Source organism: Canis lupus, chromosome 8, assembly GCF_048164855.1.
Source record: "Canis lupus baileyi chromosome 8, mCanLup2.hap1, whole genome shotgun sequence".
NCBI lineage: Eukaryota > Metazoa > Chordata > Mammalia > Carnivora > Canidae > Canis > Canis lupus.
The window spans coordinates 49,525,811-49,544,801 of record NC_132845.1 but is presented as its reverse complement, the minus strand read 5'-3'; the positions used below and the strand labels follow the sequence as shown (position 1 = coordinate 49,544,801).

The 18,991-nt window shown below is 49.7% G+C and overlaps 1 protein-coding gene across 4 annotated transcripts in view; it reads left to right on the top strand.

The window, feature by feature from the left end:
• The window catches only part of MYH11 (myosin heavy chain 11), a 115,286-nt gene that overhangs the window by 50,516 nt on the left and 45,779 nt on the right, over window positions 1-18,991 (top strand). For 2 of the 4 annotated variants that reach the window (XM_072835894.1, XM_072835896.1), the window contains exons 5-10: window positions 4,117-4,219; window positions 5,805-5,825; window positions 8,241-8,333; window positions 9,557-9,620; window positions 13,237-13,335; window positions 16,793-16,936. In XM_072835894.1, the coding sequence (XP_072691995.1) occupies window positions 4,117-4,219; window positions 5,805-5,825; window positions 8,241-8,333; window positions 9,557-9,620; window positions 13,237-13,335; window positions 16,793-16,936 (524 nt within the window). The remainder of the gene's footprint in view (window positions 1-4,116; window positions 4,220-5,804; window positions 5,826-8,240; window positions 8,334-9,556; window positions 9,621-13,236; window positions 13,336-16,792; window positions 16,937-18,991) is intronic. The other 2 variants (XM_072835895.1, XM_072835897.1) reach the window with 1 other exon arrangement.

Here is an 18,991-nt window from a genome sequence, read left to right as displayed (position 1 = left end):
GTCCTGGGATGGAGCCCCGCGTTGGGCTCCCTGCTCAGTGGGGAGCCTGCTTCTCCCTCTCCCTCTGCTGCTCCCCTTGCATGTGCTCTCTATCAAGTAAATAAAATCTTTAAAAAAAATTATACCTATTTTATAGGTAAGGGAACCAAGGCATGGGAATAGTTAAATGACTTGCCCAAGGTCACACGGGTAACTGGCAGAGCAGGGATTTGAACTCAGACTCAGATTTGAATTCTCGCCTTGGAGCCTATCGGGCTATTCTGCTGATTCATGCCATAGTGGGAGGAGGCATTGCTTCTGCCTAAAGGTGGTATTCAGAACAGAGGTAATGCTTGTCTGGGCTTTGCAGGATGTGTAGGAGTTGGACAGCACACTTGCTAGAGGACCTCGCCGGCTACAGGGGCTGGAATCCCGTGAGGACCAGCTCTGAAACCCAGAGCTAGTTTGGCTCTGCTGCCAAGGGCAGACCACAGGCTGAAATGAATGTGTAACCTTCAAGCCCCCCGGGGACCCAGGACCAGCACCGTGATGTGTAAAATCACGCAAAATGAAAATGCAGAGCCCTTTATTCAAAGAGTATTAAGAATTTCAGGATAAAAAAAAAAAAAAAAAAAAAAAGAATTTCAGGATAGTGGGGTGCCTGGGTGACTCAGTGGGTTAAGCGTCTTCCTTTGGCTCAGGTCATGATCCCAGGGTCCTGGGATTGAGTCCCACGTGGGGCTCCCTGCTCGGTGGGGAGTTGCTTCTCTCTCTCTCCCTCTGCTCCTCCCCCTGCTTGTGCTCTTTGTCAAATAAATAGATAATATTAAAAAAATAATAATTTCAAGATGGCAACATCAGAGCACAAAGTCAAGCACAGGGCCCTCCCGTGAAGCCAGCCTAGCTGGGGTTAAAGTGCCCATTGCCGCTGGGGCAGGACTTGGCAGGGGGAGGATTACGAGGCCAGGAGGCCTTATATGGTCACGAGCAAGGAACTGGGCGCCAAGTTCCCTACAAAACAGGACAGAGGTCTTGGGCGCTCCGATCAGGAAGGCATCTTCACCCCCGGAGTTCAGGGATCAGAAAAGCAAAGACATTAATGTTTCTAAAGCAGTCCTGAGCACATCAATCTTCAGACACCCGTGGGCCTGGAGCTCTGGAGTTTTCTTTGGCACAACCTCCCAGGACAATTTATTTTTATCAATAAAACTTGGAAACTGTTGAGCCAAGCAGCCCACATGGGGAGAAGCAGATTCCCAGAGTATATGTCCCACTTCCCCTCCCTCCTTAGGTCAAGGGCCAGGGCCGTGGTCATGGTCATGACAATATCTTTGTTGTAGAAGGGATGAGGTGGAAGAGGCTGAAAATGAGATTGGAAAATGAGATTATTGTGGGAAAGGGGAGGATCTGGGGATCTGGACACAGTGTGTACTGTCTTGGATCTGAATAGCCACAGGACCACCTATAAAGGTGGCTTCCCATGCTCATATTTTCTCTCCTTCCTCTTGCTCTGGTCAGAACCTACCCCTTCAGTCAGGGTGACGTCTGTCAAGCATTCCAATGTTAGCCTGATTGAAGTAATTCATACTAAGGTGTGAATGACTGAATGGCTTGGTTCATTGGTTCCTCTGGCCTTAGAAAGCAAGTTCCTGGAGGAGTGGGCCTGAGTTGTAGAATGACTGGGTGAGACACAGTAGAAAGAGTCCTGATTGCATTGGAATCAGAGACCTGACTTTCAGTTCTGACTGTCCCTTGCCTTGCTGTGTGACCTAGGGCAAGGTGCTTACCTACTCTGGGCCAGAGTTCCTCTTCTATAATAACCCAGAAGTGGTACGTCCTACCTTTAGGATCGGGGAAGGGGGAAGGTAAAGGAGATAATGCATGTGAAACAATTAGCATGAGGTCTCTACTCCCCTTAAAAAGTCAGTTCTCTCCTTAAAATTACAAAAAAAGGGCAGCCCGGGTGGCTCAGCAGTTTAGCACCACCTTCAGCCCAGGGCCCAATCCTGGAGACCTGGGATCGAGTCCCGCATCGGGCTCCCTGCATGGAGCCTGCTTCTCCCTCTGCCTGTGTCTCTGCCTCTCTCTCTCTCCCTGTGTCTCTTATGAACAAATAAAATCCTTTTTAAAAATTACAAAAAAAATTCTTTTTTTGATTTGGATTCTGCTTCTTCCTCAAGAAATAGGGGTAATGACTCTACGGTCCCCCACTCACAAAGTGCCTCTGAGACCACATGAAAGGATCTGGCCACTGGGATAAAACCATTAGAAAGAGGGAGAGGGCCGGACTAAGGCCAGCATTCCTGGAGATCAGACACTTGATGTCCGGACATTGGGGCCCACAGCACTAGGTTCAGAAATTCAGGGCGCGTGTTTCTTTCTTTCTTTCTTTTTTAGCCATGAGCAAAGTTGTTAACGGGTGCTTGGCAGGGCAAATTAATTTCTTTCTTTCCTAATTAGGAAAAAGAACAAGGACCGCACTAGTGCTGTGGCACTGGTTCAGCGTGGAGAGCCCTGAGCTGACCTCGCCATAGACACATTCTTTTCCAGACTTAAAAAAAAAAAAGTATCTCTTGTGTTTCAGTATATTCAGTGAGCTCAGAAAATGTGAGCGTCTAGGCAAATAAAGGCAAACAAAAGAGGAAAACTGGGAGAGGAGGATGAGAAGGGAGGATGAGAAGGGTTTTGGCGGAGGCCCTGTCCTTCCAATTTATCTGGAAGAGTGGAAGTCAGAGTCCGTATCTGGGGACGCCTGGGTGGCTCAGCGATTGAGCGCCTACCTTTGGCTCAGGGTGTGATCCCGGAGTCCCAGGATCAAGTCCCACTTCGGGATTCCTGCAGGGAGCCTGCTTCTCCCTCTGCCTGTGTCTCTGCCTCTGTCTGTGTGTCTCTCCTTAATAAATACGTAAAATCTTAAACAAAACAAAACAAAACAGAGTTGGTATCTGGAGCCCTCGGGTGACACAATCCCACCATGATGATCTTTGTGGCCAAGAGAGGCAGGTGGTTCAAGGAGGCCATTTGATTTAAAACAAAAAACAAAAAAACCCTGCCATATTCTGGGAGTGCTCTTTTGAAAAGACAGCTAATGTCAGCTAAACATATCAGTCATTTACACTTTAGCCTAAATTGCCGCAGCCAGGTTTATTCTTTGATTCTTGACTCAGATCCTTAGCTAACCACCTTACAAACAGAGTGGGCTTCTGCAGAGGATGAAGGGACTTATATCTGCCCAATGGCTGGTAGGATAATCTGTAAGGGAAGCTTCTAAAACTTTTGCCTTTGGGTCTGGCACTCTGAGAGGTATCTATTTCCTTCCTGGAAGGCTGCCCTTTGCCTGATCTTTTTATTTTTTAATTTTATTTATTTATTCATGAGAGACACAGAGAGAGAGGCAGAGACACAGGCAGAGGGAGAAGCAGGCTCCTTGTGGGGAGCCCGATGTGGGACTGGATCCCGGGACCCCGGAATCACTTCCTGAGCCAAAGGCAGATGCTCAACTGCTGAGCCACCCAGGTGCCCTGATCTTTCTATCTGTAAACAAAGCTAGTGATGTCTTAAAAGTAGATGATTTGCAGAGAAACGATTCCGTGTGGCACTATAGTGATGGACTCGCATCATCACACGTGTGTCCAAACCCATAGAACGTCCGGTGCCAAAAGTGACACCTAGTGTCAATGCTGGACTTTGGGTGATGATAGGTCTGTTCATTGATTAGAACAATGTACCCGTCTCCTCGGGGGTGTTGGTAGTAGGGGAGGCCATACAGGAAGGGACAGGGGGATATGAGAACTGAGTGCCCAGTGTAAACCTAGAAAATGCTCTAAAGATAATTAAGTATTTTAAACAAAAAATCGATGATTGCAAATAAACCTAAGTTTGGACCTTGGTAGGGCAAACTCTGTTTTCCTCTTTGACTCTGTTCCTCCGAGTCCTCTCCTGCATCCTCTCGGGAGGAGTACACTGAGGTGGTGGCTAGTGTTTTTGGTGTGACGCAGCTGTGTGCCAGCGGCCTGACCATGGGCGAGTCACCTCCCCTCCTGTGGGAGCCTCACCTGCCCGACCTGGCGAACGGCCCCAAGCTGTAGAACGAGGATAGGGTTATTTCCAGGGGCTCACTGTTCCCGTGTCTTTCAGAGGGGAGTCTGGAGCCGGGAAAACAGAAAACACCAAGAAAGTCATCCAGTACCTGGCCGTGGTGGCCTCCTCCCACAAGGGCAAGAAGGACACGAGCATCACGGTGAGTGCGGCCCCTGCTCAGTGGCCGAGCCACGGTGCCCGGGTCTCTGGGTTCCATTGAGAAGGCCCGTATTTAACAGGCCCCTTGCCCCGCAACTCACAAGAGGGGTCTAACTGGGTGGGCCCTAGGGGTCTGGCCCATCCCTCGTCTTGGCCAGGATCATCATCCTGAGGGGTCCCGCCTCATGACATGGGATGAGGCCTCTCCTACCACAGTGAGGAGTCTTGCTTCACATCAGGGCTTCCCGCTAGTGGTGTCATTGTCATTTGGGACCAGATAGTTTTGTGGGGGTTGGGGAGCTGCCTCATGCACTGTAGGACTTTGAGCAGCATCCTGGCCTCTCCGCACAAGATGCTTGTAGCAAGCCCTCCACCAAGCTGTGACAACCAGAAACATCTACGAGCATCACCAGGGGTCCTCTCGGGGTACCCAATTGCCCCCGGCTGGGAACCACCACTGTAAATGTAAACTCTGTAGGACCGAGACACACCTGTCGCTCCTCCGCGTGCTCCTTTGACTGAGACCCCAGGGGCTGGGAATATCAGTGTCACTCGGCTCTGGGCTTTGGTCCAGTGCACTTGACTGAGCATCCACTGTGTGCCGGGCATCGTAGGATGGGGTCCAGCCCTGCATCCGAGCAATGCTGTCATTCTGTTCACCCGGGCTTCTAGGTGGGTGGGGAAGAGAGATCGCTGACAAATGACCATTCAGATAAACCCACAGTGACGCAGTTGGGGGGCTCGGAAGGAAAAGAAGAGCAAGTTTCTAGCATCATCCCACCTTGGGTCCATCCCCCTCTCTGTCCTCCTCTGTCTTGGCCTGGCCTCATCTGTCCCCGAGGAGGGGACATGCAGTGGGGCTGCTTGAAGGACTTGCTGGCGCCTCTGTCTGAAGGTTTGGGGCTGGGGCGACAGCAGATTGGTGGCCTGGAGACGGCTTCGGGTGTCACGGCTCCTGCCATCGCAGGAGCTGTCACAGAGACGGCCCGTCTGGAGGCTCTCGGAGGTCTGGGGCAGGCGCCGCTCGTGGCTGGGGGAGCCCTCCTCCCTGCCACAGATGCAGGAAATCCAGCATTTCCAAGCCGTCTCTGGCACAACGTGTTGGAACACACCATCCTGCGGTTAAGTTTGCGTGGCAGTGAATGTGGCTTTTCGCTGCGTCGTCTTTCCCTGTAACCGTAAACCTAAGAGATGAGAACACTTAATAATGACTGATCTCTCCCCTGTGCCTGCGATGTGCCGGACACTTTTCTCCTCCACGTCTGCAAACCTGTCTCAGACAGCATCTTGTTGGTCACATTTTAATCTGTTATTGGTCCCCCCCCCGCCTCCCCCACCGTCACAAAACCTTTCGAGATGTCTGCATCTCTGGGAAATTCTTAAAAGGAACGAGCCGGAATGGAAAGGAAACTGAATCAAAGAAAAGTTGCTGCCTCTCCGGTTACTCTGGGGGATCCAGGCTGTCTGGGGTCAGGGTGGGTGGTGGGTGGGGCTGGGGGTATTGAAATCTTCATTTTCCTGCCCCTGATGTGCACGTGATTGGAATGACACTGATATTTGTTTTATACCATATTGTTCAACTACAGCAAGGCCCAGCTCTTGCCTACGTGAGTAACTGGGAGTGTTTTCCTGGTGTGTACGGGAGGCACGGAGTGTATTTAGATCTGCATGCTCCTGTTGCACCCACTGAGTCCCATAGCTGATGGTAGAAGGGGCGGGGCCCCCGAGTGTCACAGTCCAAACCGACAAGCTCACCAAAGGACCGTCCGGTGGGGGTCCGACGCCAGCGTGTGGTTTTGGGCACATTCGCCCGCCGCAGGGCCCCCACCAGAATGCCCCGGGGGGGCCTCCAGCCTGGAATGGATGTCCCTGGTTCAGAATGAACCCCCCACCCTTTCCCACCAATGCATCCTCCGCCGGGACCCCCCCGAACTGGACCGCCCTAGAAACGTCTGTCCCATCTGGTTGAGCGTTTTAGGACTGTCTGGCCCTGAAGCTTCCCTGGCTTGATTGACAGTCGGTTAATGGCACTGCTGTGGCATGCCTCCCTCCCCCTCCTCCCTGCCGTCATCCCTGAATTTCTCCCCCGAGCCCTGGCCCCCGCACACCGGTGTGTCCTCGTGCATGTGTGTGCAGTGCGTGTCTGTCTTTGCATGCCGGTTGCTTGACCCAAGGCTCCGGACACGGGAGACTTGGAGTTTGCGATGCACTAGCTTTGGTGGCACGGTAAGGCCCCAGCTATGCGGCACACGACAGGGTCCCCTGCCTGGACCTCTGCAGACATGAACTCCTCTCTAACGCAGAGCTTGGGGTGGGGGGGCTGGCATATGGGTCCCATTCTGCAAGAGATCCTCAGAGGTCCTAGCATCCAGGGCTGGGGTCACACTCACTCCGTCCTAGTTAGACGCTGGGAGGCAATGTCCTGGATGGATCAGAAGGAGAGTCGGGATTCTTATTTGGGATCTGCTCCTGTGTGACCCTGGCCAAGTCACTTAACTTCTCTGGGCCACGGTTCTCATCGTCCATACAATGAGCAGTTGGAACCAGATGTCCATGTTTAAAGCTCTCCCGAGAAGAATCTTTTTTTTTTTTTTTTTTTTTGTCCCCGTCAGCCAGAATTCCCATTCTAGACAGGGAACCTTTTTTGGGGGCACACGGGGACCCCAAGTTTGTGTTGACAGTAGTAATCCCTTTAGCCCTTTGCCCTCCTTGCAGATTCCCACGGATCCCAGTTATGGGAATTTTACTCGTGCCCAAGATTTTCATGGAGGTGACACCTTCATTTCATCTTTGAGGGCGTATGAAGGAATAAATGCAGAAATAAGTAGCAGCTTCCTGTTTTGTCCCTTCCGGGACAGCTACCCGTGATGCCCTCCTAGTGGACAGAGGCCCAGGCAGCAAGCTGAGCGCTCCCCCTCCCCTCTAGAACCTTCCCAGCTTTTTTTTTTTTTTTTTTTTTTTTTAAGCCCAGTCCCACTGGCCTGAGGACAGGGGCAGGGAGCTCGGCAGAGGGGACAAGGGGACAAGAGGAAACCCTCGGGTCCCAGGGGGGCCTGGAGGAAGGGCTTGGATGGGGAGGCCACTGGGCCGGTCTGCAACTGCCATGTTTCCGGGCTAGGCAAAAGCAGCTCATCGCTTTCCTGGCATGACTTACCTCGTTGGCCCTTTTCTGCCACGATTAATCACGTGACCGCGTCTGTGCACAGGAGCCCCCTCGGAGGGGGCCGGTGGGCTGTGGACAGCCTCCGCTGCATTTAACCTGATGAATGGAGCTCAGGCGACCTGCTTTGAGGCTTTGTTCTGCAGTTCGGTTAAGACGATTCCCGGTGGGTTTTGTGCATTCCTTATTGGTCTTCCATAAAAGACTTCAGAAAACTAGGCCCGAGAAGAGGAAACTTGCAACTTAAAAAAAAAAAAAATTACACTAAACCCCTCAGGAGAAGGAATGTAGAGGTCAGCTTAAAGACAGCTGCCGATTAAACGTGCGCAGCAGCAGGACTGCCACGGACAGCAGGGCAGGTTGTGCACTGCACAGCTCCTAGGAGCGCAGTTCATTACCGTGTAGATGACGTCCTCAACTTTGTGCCCGGGACTTTCACGGAGGTGACATCTTCCTTTCGTCTTGGCAGAGGAGCAGGGCGCGTGAGGGAATGAATGTAGAAATAAGTAGCAGCTTCCCGTCTTGTCCCTTTAGGGACAGCTCCCCGTGTTGCCCTCCTGGTCGACGGAGGCCCGGGGAAAGAACGTGCAGAAGTAACGCTGCACAGATGAGCAAGCCCTGGTCAGAAAGCGCCCTTCCTAGGGAACAGAGGTCCCAGCTGTGAGACAGCCCGGCCACTTGCTTGTCTTCTGAAATCCTTGAGCAGACCTGGCCACTAGTTTTGGAGTGTCGACCCGGGCAGGAGACAGGATAGGAGAGAAGCTGCAGGGAAGGGGCCGAGTTCGGGGACGGCCTCTGTCCACCGCAGGACCCTGAGCGCCTGGGCTACTTTCTCCACTAACTAGACGTGAATAAATTCCAGGGTGAGCTGGAAAAGCAGCTTCTACAAGCAAACCCGATTCTGGAGGCTTTTGGCAATGCCAAGACGGTCAAGAACGACAACTCCTCACGATTCGTAAGTAGCAAAACCCCTGCGGTGTCCTCTCCCGCCAGAGAAGGGGGGAGAGTCCGAGGCAGGATGCGGGGGTGCATGTCCCAGCAGCGTATGGCTCTGCATCTTCAGTCCTGTTGTGACCTTACCACGCTGCAAGGGCTCCTGCCACGCATCCCTTCATTCATTCACTCATTCACTTCACAGGTATCCACTGAGCATCTGCTGGATACTAGGCACCTCTGAGGCATTTGACATTTATTCTTTTAAAAAAAATGATTTTATTTATTTTTTCATGAGACACAGAGAGAGGCAGAGACACAGGCAGAGGGAGAAGCAGGCTCCGTGCAGGGAGCCCTGTGCGGGACCCGATCCCGGGACTCTGGGATCACACCTTGAGCTGAAGGCAGACACTCAACCGCTGACCCACCCAGGCGTCCCTTGATGTTTATTCAGTAAATATTTACTGAACACCTAGTAGGTGCTAGAAACTTAATACTCATTCATTTAATCAGCAAAACACGAATTGAGCCCTCACTAGGTACGAGGCACATACATCCTTCAGCAAGTGTTTAGTAGGCACCTGCTGTGTATAGTCATTTGTACATGGTTACATGCACCATCTTCTTGCTTTTTTGTTTGCTCTGTTGGTTTTTGTTAATCATTTGCTGTAGACCAGATGCTGAGCCAGGCTCACAGGGTTGTAGCAGACAATTCAGAAGTGGTTCCAGCCTTCATGAGGCTTGTGGTCTAGTTGGGGAGCTGAAAGTCAATGGGGCAAGAGGTGCCACCTTCCCACCCATGCTTCTGCAGACTCCAAGGGGCTCCCTCTCCCCCTTGAGCCCCAGAGGGGGCAGGAGAACCCCAAAAGTGGGTGGTTAATGACATGAAGACATGGCTCACCCAAAGAGGAGGCTTGATTCCCAGCTGGATTAACTGGAGCCTGGTGGATCGTGGTGGGGCCAGCATGCATCTGGGCAGGGGGCAGGGAGGGAGTCCTCCAGCCACAAAACTTACCTCCTCCTTACTGTGACTCTACCTCTTAAGAGCACTGTCCCATTGGGCAGGTCACATTGCCTCTCTCAGCCTCACTTTGCCCATCTTTAAAATGGGGATAACCCCCAAAATAAAATAATTAAATGGGGATAACCATGACCAGCTGAGGGGCATTGCAAGAGCCAAATGAAATTGATTTTGGGGAGCTGAGGCTGGGGAGCCCCCCAGGAACTATGTTTTCCTGTTGGCAGGGCAAATTCATCCGCATCAACTTCGACGTCACCGGCTACATCGTGGGAGCCAACATTGAGACGTGTATCCTTTGCCGAGCCCAGGTCACACGGCACCTGCCCCGCAACCCACCTCCTGCCCCGAGCCCGAGAGGCCCTGGGAAGGTGCAAGAGCTGCCCCCATCTCTCCCCCAGGCTCTTGGGTTCCTTCCAGAACAAATCTGCCCTGGAGTTGTTATCCCTTGACAGCAGGCATTCCACGTGGTGTTCACGCAAATGTGAACCCCACGCAGCCTGCGTGTGGTTCTGGGTTGACCTCTCCTTAGCTGGGTGACCTTGTGCCAGTTACTCAACATCTCTGTGCCTCATCTGTTATCACTCATGGGGGTGATAACAGTACCTGCCTCACAGAGCTGCTGTGAGAATAAAGTGAATTAATTCACAAAAAAAGCAATTGGGACTGCGCCAGGGACAGGATAAGGCTGGCTGAGTATCGGCTCTTATGTGATCTCTTTCTTTCCTTCTCTTTCTTTCTTTTTTCTTTTTCTTTCTTTCTTTCTTTCTTTCTTTCTTTCTTTCTTTCTTTCTTTCTTTCATCCCATTTTATTTATTCATAAGAGACACAGAGAGAGAGAGAGAGAGAGAGGCAGAGACACAGGCAGAGGGAGAAGTAGGCTCCATGCAGAGAGCCCGATGTGGGACTCGATCCTGGGACCCCGGGATCACAACCTGAGCCGAAGGCAGATGCTCAACCGCTGAGCCACCCAGCTGCCCCTTCACTTTATCCTTTCAGGGCCATGGCCCCCTTGTCCTGCTTAGGGAGCTGGTCTGTAACCAGTTTCCAGCCCAAAGATAAGAAATTAGTGGAGGCAGGACTTGCCCAGAGGAACAGCGGTGCTGCAGAGGACCTATAGCACTGCCTTTTTGAGACTCTGGATGGCAAAGTGAAGCCACTTAGAAATTTCTGGACTCGGGGACCAGTCTGTGGTTCAGGGATCAACCAACTTAGAAGCACAACAGATGCCTCTCAGGCTCAAGAACATTGTATTTTTATAGTCGCTTGTGGACCACATGCTCGGTACTCATGGGATCCCAGGGAATGTTCTAGTGCATCTTGGTGCCTTGGGTGAGGGAGGACTTGGGGGTGCCTCGGGTCTCAGTTCATTCTCAGCTCTGCCGTGTTAGCTGTGGGGTCTGGGGCAAGTCACCTGGCCTCTCTGAGCCTCACTTTTGCCCTGTGAAATGGGGGTGATAACAGCCCCTACTTGTGGAGCTGCCGTTAAACTGTGGTTCAGTGAAATGATGAGCATGGCCCTCGGCCCAGGGTGTGGCCCACAGTGAGCATCTGTGGCTGTTACGCCACCATTAATTTCTCTCATTTTTTAGAAGATTTTATTTATTCATGAGACACACACAGTGAGAGGCAGAGACACAGGCAGAGGGAGAAGCAGGCTCCCTGCAAGGAGCCTGATGCGGGACTCGATCCTGGGACTCCAGGATGATGCCCTGGGCTGAAGACACTAAACCTCTGAGCCACCCAGGGATCCCCCCCGCCTTTTTTTTCTTTTTAAGAGAGAGAGAGAGCACATGCGGGTAGGCAGGGAGAGGCAGAGGCAGGAGAGGGAGGGGGAGACTCTCCAGCAGACTCCCTGCCGAGGACGGAGCCCCACACGGGGCTCTATCTCCCGGCTCTGAGAGCACCACCTGAGCTGAAATCAAGGGTCGGCTACTCTACAGAGTGAACCTCCCAGGCACCCCCAACTTTTGTCATTTTCTATTTTAATCCACCCAAACTCTGTTCCCTGGAAAATCAGTATTCATACGGTGCAAAATGTCAGTATTCATCTAGAGAAGCGCCCACAGCAAATGCTAGTGCCTTAAATTCACACGTGAGAACCAGGCTCTGGGTGACTGTGTTAAAATTGGCTGAAGCCACAGGGGGACTAGCATTTCTTCCCTGGATCAGATTGTGTCTTCTAGCACCGATCCCTGGATCAGATTGTGTCTTCTCCCCCACTCTGTCATGTCAGTCCATGCAGGGCAGTGTTTCCTTTCAAAGCCTCTTACAATACAGGCCCACAGATTCTAAAATCCAGAAACTTCTGAAAACCAAAACTCAGCTGGTGGTAAAAGCGACTGAGCCCACAAGAGGCAATTTGTAGTGTCTCTCTATTCCCCTTAGGAGAGCAGTGACACCTTTTGCTGTATCGGTGGGTCCCTCGGAGCCATCGAGAGTGTCATACGGGGGCACCTGGGTGGCTCAGTGGTTGAGCATCTGCCTTTGGCTCAGGTCGTGATCCTGGGGTCCTGGGATCAAGTCCCATATCAGACTCCCCACAAGGAGACTGTTCCTTCCTCTGCCTGTGTCTCTGCCTCTCAATCTGTGTCTCTTGAGTGAATAAATAAATAAATACATCTTTTTAAAAAAGTGTCCTATGATACTCATATATCCACAGTGGTCTGTCCAAAGTCTAGCAAATTCTGAAACTCTTCTGGCCCAAGGGTTGTGACATTTTTATGATCGTTAACCTTACGCAGGGGTCACTGTGCATTGGGTGCCAGCCTGGGCCCTAGGGACATAGTATCTCATTTACTTCTGGCCCTACTCTGAGAGGTGGGGATGCGGTGTCTGCAGAGGACCCAGCCGTGCCCTGAGCTGCCACTGGGATGCTGATGCCAGGACATGGGTGCTGGTGGGCCAGTGGAATCCGGGTTCTTTAGGTGTAAGGAAACAGCTTCTTGTGTGTTCTGGGGGAAGCAGGCCCCCAGCCACCAACCAGCCCAGCCTCTCTGAGACCAGGGGCCCTCTATGGGCTGAGAGCCCCACGATCTTGGAGCTGCATGGCCAGCCCTCCCCCAGCCCAGGGAAGAGTCTGCTTTATAGCTTGTTCTCCGGCCCCCACTCACACTTCTCAGCTGTTCATTTCCTATCAAACATTTGTGGCAAGTCCCGGACAGAGAGCCCTCCCTCTGGCCTCAGCTTCTGCCCTTTAGATCAGTGGCCGGCAAAGTACGTAGCCTGGCCAGCAGTACCTGTGTCACCCGGGAGCTTGTTAGAAATGCAGGCCTCCGGCCCTGCCCCAGACCTGCAGACTCAGAGCTCCAGCAATGGGTTGGCCCCTGGATTTTAACAAGGCTTCTAAGGATGCGCAGTTGGAAGTGGGTTGGGGCAGCTGAGGCAACTGTTAGCTGGTTTTAGGTCTCCAGGAAGGCAAGACTGCCACCTTTGCAGAGCACAGGTGGGCCTGCCCCAATGTCCTACAACATTGCACTTGGGGGTGAAGAAATCCATCTGGTGCAACAGCCCAGCCACCCGTGTGCCATCCCCTGCAATCCGCGACCCCCTGGTCTCCATGCCGCACCACAGCAGAATGGGCTCTCCCCTTAGGTGAATTAGGGCTGTGTTCCCATTCTCCTTCCCGAGGCAAGTCAAACCCCAGGGTATTTTTGGCCACCACAGACATTGCTTTGCCACTTCCTAGCTGTGTGCTCTTGGACAATGACTTCTTTCCCTGAGCCTCTGTTTCTCTATGTTGAAAATACAAATAATATTTGCATTTACTTCCTAGGATAGTTTGTGAGGCTCAAATGAGATGTCCCGCCCTGCAATTGGTGAGGCAGGGATTGGGGAGGAAGGGTAGGTTCTGGCAAGGGGAACACCTGTGGTATCCCCAGAATTCTTAACTCCCCCTGCAAACCAGATCTGCTGGAGAAGTCCCGAGCGATTCGCCAAGCCAGAGACGAGAGGACGTTCCACATCTTTTACTACCTGATTGCTGGAGCCAAGGACAAGATGAAAAGTAAGTGACTTACGAGGACACATCACTGGAGGGGGGTGGGGTTCAGCTCTCCCACTTATCATGATCCAAGGTTAATAGATTGGCTGTTAAACCAGAGCTTCACGTGCTGCCAGGGGAATAATAATAATTATTATTATTATTTAATTTATGATAGTCACAGAGAGAGAGAGAGAGAGGCAGAGACACAGGCAGAGGGAGAAGCAGGCTCCATGCACCGAGAGCCCGACGTGGGATTCGATCCCGGGTCTCCAGGATCGCGCCCTGGGCCAAAGGCAGGCGCCAAACCGCTGCGCCACCCAGGGATCCCGAGGGGAATAATTATCTTTGGGTGGCAGGTGTATGAGTCCTCATCTCCTTTCAGTGACTGTGGCTTTGGTTCAGGCCACATTTACTGAGCACCTGCTATGGGACATAGCAGCCAGTCTAATTAGATGTTGGTTGATTAACTAATCAAGTCCAATTAGATACAATCTGCCTTCCAAGAAGGGAGAGAGACAATTGCAGTATTTGCCAGTTTACAAAACTTGGAAGTATGTAAGATGCAATTTCGTAAGGCGTCTGGAAGGGAAACCAAGCACTTTTCATTATCCGTGTTGAAATCAACCTTAAGTGGCCTTTATGGGGCAGGGGCCAACAAGCCATCTGTAAAGGACTAGGTAATACATCTTTTAGGCTTTTTGCAGGTGAGGGCGCTTTGTCACAACTACTCAGCTCTGCTGTTGTAAAGCAAAGGCAGCCATAGGCAATATATACAGCAAGTGCACATAGCTAAATTACAATAAAACTTTATTTACAAAGTAGGCAGTATGCTATAGTTGCTTACCTCTGTTGTAGGGGAAAATATTTTTAAAAAAAGGAAAATATTTTTAAAAGGATTTTATTTAGACACACACACACGAGTCGGGGAGGAGCAGAGCAAGGAGAGAGAGAATCCTAAGAGGACTCCCCGCTGAGTGCAGAGCCCAACATGGGGCTCAGTCTCACGACCCTGAGATCATGACCTGAGCTGAAATCAAGCTTCAGGGCAGCCCCGATGGCGCAGCGGTTTAGAGCTGCCTGCAGCCCAGGGTGCCATCCTGGAGACCTGGGATTGAGTCCCACGTCGGGCTCCCTGCATGGAGCCTGCTCCTCCCTCTGCCTGTGTCTCTGCCTCTCTCTCTCTCTCTCTCATTGTGTGTCTCTCATGAATAAATAAATAAATAAATAAATAATCTTAAAAATTGAAATCAAGCTTCAGATACTTAACTGAGCCACCCAGGCACCCTAGGGAAAAAATATTTATCTTGAGGTATAACTAACATATAGCATAGTTTCAGGTATACAACATAATGATTCTACATTTATATATATTGTGAAGTGATCACCACCATGAGTATAGTTAACATCTGTCACCGGTAGGGAAAGTATTTTTCCCTGTAAGTGCAACCTACTGTATACCAGGTTCCAGTAGGAAATTATGTGTTCTGAGCATGCTAACTCTTAGAAGAAAATACAGATCACATAGCTGGAAAAAAAAAGAACATACCAGTCAATACAGTGATGATTTTAAGACTAAAATTATAAGATAGCAACGCAAACTTTGCTTCTCGTCACTTTTGGGAACCCAGGGTTAGTTATTTTGCTGAAGAAACCCTACGGAAGGGATGTGTGCGCTGGTGCCTCTGCTGTGATGAGGTGTGTTGCAATGTTCCACCACTAGGGAGGCGAACCTCATTCATTGTTTAATCCTGATGCTTGGTGATCTGGAGCATATAATAGAGTCCCAGGGGGCAAAATTTTGACTAAAAGGGGGATACATGCTGAACAGATGTTGTACGCTGGAAATTAGGTAAATTATCAGCTGTAGTGCAGGACATTATGAGGTGGCCCAGGGAGAAATGTGTATGTCTCTCCTTGTCGTTGGCACCGAGGTCAACTGTTTGCTTGTTTGGTAATCTGGGCTCCAGTTTTGTGCTGTGTCCCTAGTCTCCCAGAAATTGGGCAAGGATAAGGCTAACTACTGAAATTCCAAGGGGCCATTTTTATTCTTGCTGATAGATCTGGGAAGAGGTTACGCTTTTAGAGAGGATCAGCATTTCTAAATTTACCCATAATCTGGATCATGAAATCTTGGCCAAGACCCAAATCCTTGTGACTTTAATCAGGCATCGCGGCTAATCCAAAGGCTGGAGTTAACTGGTGTCTTGGGTCAATTTAACCTGAGGCACCTTCCAAGTGACTTGACCCGTGAAAGACCTTTGTTCAAAAGGAAAAGTATCTCATTGACTTTTCTCCAAAACCATAATCAAATCCAGCTTCATTAAAGATTTATCTGGAGGAGGACACTTGATGTATTGGAGGCCGTCCTAAAAGCAAAGCCTACAAGAAAATGAGAAGCAATTATAAATGTGGGGGCAGGGCTGAATAAGAGTAGCAACAAAATGTAACCCCAGAAATCACTTTACAGAGAACCACGTTTCCTGATAGAACCAGAGTTGGCAAATGTTTTTGCTAAAGGGCCAGATAGTAAATATTTTAGGTTTGGAGGGCATCATTTCTGTGGCAGCTGCTCAAATCTGCCTGCCCCCGTAGCATGAAAGCAGACTTAGAAAAGAGACAAGGAGCTGCGAGTGGCTGTGTTCCAATAAAACTTTATTTAGGAAACAACCAGCAGACTAGATTTGACAAGCCCTGACATCAACTTTATTTATTGACTCGAGTAGAAACAGATGTATAGGAAGGCAGTGTAAGAGAGCTAAATCTTTATCCACCATTGCAGGGGATCCTTAGATAATATCTCATTTTGGAATATGCAGAAATAGCCAATTATAGGTGATATATAAACATTAACATTATAATTTATATAAGCCTACATAAAAATGACATATATACAAGCCTGTGTTATATGTAATTTATATTAAGCCTGTTAAATAGAGAGAGGGTGCTAAGTACCAGAAGGAACAGCTAAAAAAGGTAGAAGTAATACTATAGGGTAAGGTAGGAATTGGACAAAGGATGGACAAGGAATGGTGTTTTTATTATAAACCTTTTAGTAGTACTTGATTTTTAAAATCATGTGTATTAATGATGTGATAGTTTCCTAAGTGGATGGATAAATAATTATCTAACTCTGCAGGCAGCTCTGTTCCTAAAGGCAGGGTGTTTGGGGGCAGCTGAGATAAAGGCATCTCTTCCTCTGGCTAGATGCAACCCTGTGTTGGGGAACATGGCTTAGGAAATGGAGCCAAGCATAGGTTTCGGCTCCAGACACCTTGGGACAGTGCACAACCTACACCACTGTATGAAGCTGGTGATGGCTGGTGGTGCCTTCTGTGGGATGGAACAGAAGGAAGGTTTTAAACCGTGTATATCTTGGGAAATGAAATGAAAATATGATGGTCCAGACCCATTACCAGGTTCCTGCCTCATATCCAAAGTCCATCTTCCTAATCACCGCCCCATCTTTGTCTCCTTCTAGATGACTTGCTTTTGGAGGGTTTCAACAACTACACATTCCTCTCCAATGGCTTTGTGCCCATCCCGGCCGCCCAGGATGACGAGATGTTCCAGGAAACAGTGGAGGCCATGGCAATCATGGGCTTCAGTGAGGAGGAGCAATTGTGTAAGTCTTCACACCTGGAGGCTGGGTGCTGGTGAGGGAACCTCGATTCACACCTTCAGGACTGCCAGAATTAATTAGAGGCTCTTCTCTGGTCAGGACAGATGTCTGCTTGCTTCCACTCCCTCAAAAAAAAAAAAAAAAAAAAAAAAGAAGAAGAAGAAGAAGAAGGAAAATGAATATTACCTTAGATGGGTTATTGGTGTTTTAGAAAAGTGGCTTCATATGTTAGGGCTCTTTCAGTTACAAGTGACCCAAATTGGCTTAAGCAAAAAGGAAAATGATCCACTTGCAGAGCTGGAAAGTTCAGGGATGTGGGTTTCAGGTACAATGGGTTCTGTGTCTCTAGAACTTGGTCTCAGAGCAATGTTGTCTTTAAGTGGGTTACAGTTTCTTGGCAGCAGAAGGGCTGCCATGGCTCCAGCCCTTACCTCCTTTGGATTTATGTCCAACAGAACAGATTGGGTTCCCTGCCTGAGTCCATGAGTAGAGTCTTATTGACTCTTACCAGTTGGCTTAGGTTGGTGTCATATTTCTGAGTTATTCACAACGATGCAGGGTTATGGAAAGCTCTGAGTGGCTTATGTTATGGTCTCTATTCCATGTTGGAGCTGGAGATAGGACGTTGGCCTTGTCAAGAACATAGGGGAACAGGATGGGTGGGGGTGGGGGGAGAAACTGAGGCAGTGGGTTAACAGGTTCCTCCTGGAAAGGCAGTTCTGGGCGTGGACCCATGTTCATCAGCATCACCAACCAATGGCCAGGAAACATGTTTGATCCTGAGATCAAGAAAGCTCAAAGAGATAATCTTGGTTTCCACACTGTGCTTCAAGAAATACTTGTCCTTCTGGGTTAGATGTGCCCCAGCGTTCAAGGTTAATCTCTTTTGGGAACACAGGACAAGGTTGTGGAAAATGTTTGTCCCTTCCCACGCCCACACCCCTTTGGAGCCCCAGAATAGTGGTAAGGTTGCCGCAATGCAGCAGACAGGGAGGGGCAGCTCCCCACCGCCGAGGGGCAGCCTCCCCTCCCCAGAAAAAGCGGGCTCCATGGGTCAGTGGACAAATGGATGGTGTTTGTGGATTTTGGCCAGAGCCGCACATCAGAGTCCAATATTAACAGCACCCCTTCCTGAATGGCATTGGCTCTCCCAGAGTGATTTATTTGATTTGGGATGTGAGTCATTTTTACTTCTAATCTGTGCTTTAAACACACACACAAACCACTAATGATTAAGTATTTGCTGTGTGCCAGGCATTTGCTAATGCCTCTTTGGCGGGGGCGGGGGAGACATCCAGTGTTAAAATAATAAAAAAAAACAGAACAAACTAAAATGTTGATCAGAGAGGATTTATTCCATTATTATTTGGCCTTAAGAAAGAAAATGATTGGTTTCTTTTTTAAAAAAAGATTTTATGTATTTATTTGAGAGAGAGGGAGAGCAAGCAGAGGAGAGGGAGAAGCAGGGGCCCCCATCCCCGGACCCCAGGATCATGACCTGAGCCGATGGCAGACGCTTAATCAACTGAGCCACCCAGGTGCTCCAAGAAAAGGATTGCTTTCTAAATCATTTTCAAAACACATACTGGCGGAAATACTTCTGATGTAGTTAAAGTGACAAAGCAATATTGCTAAGTGCTTGATATGCATTATTTAATATCAAAAGAACCCAACCATGTGGCCACTGTTATCCTCAATTTGCACATGAGGAACTGAGGTGCAGAGAAGTGAAGGAGTTTCCCCGAGGACACACAGCACGTTGTCCCTCTCAGGTCTCAGGGACTTCACACCCCATTGTGTGATTCACCATCTTTGTTTTTTTTTTTTTTTTTTTTTTGTCTGCGGAAAGGTGGCTTTTGTCCTGTACAAAATCTTTCAAAAATCTCTATCAGAATCAAGGTCTGGAAATCAAAGCGAGGAAGAGCCCAGTGTATTCTAAAACATGGAATCCCAGTGACATGGAATCCCACTGCGGGATGACTATCACGTCTCTGCCCCTTTTCAATTCTCCTGTTGAGTTTCAAGAAGAGAGTAGCAGCTGGGCACCCACTAGGTCTT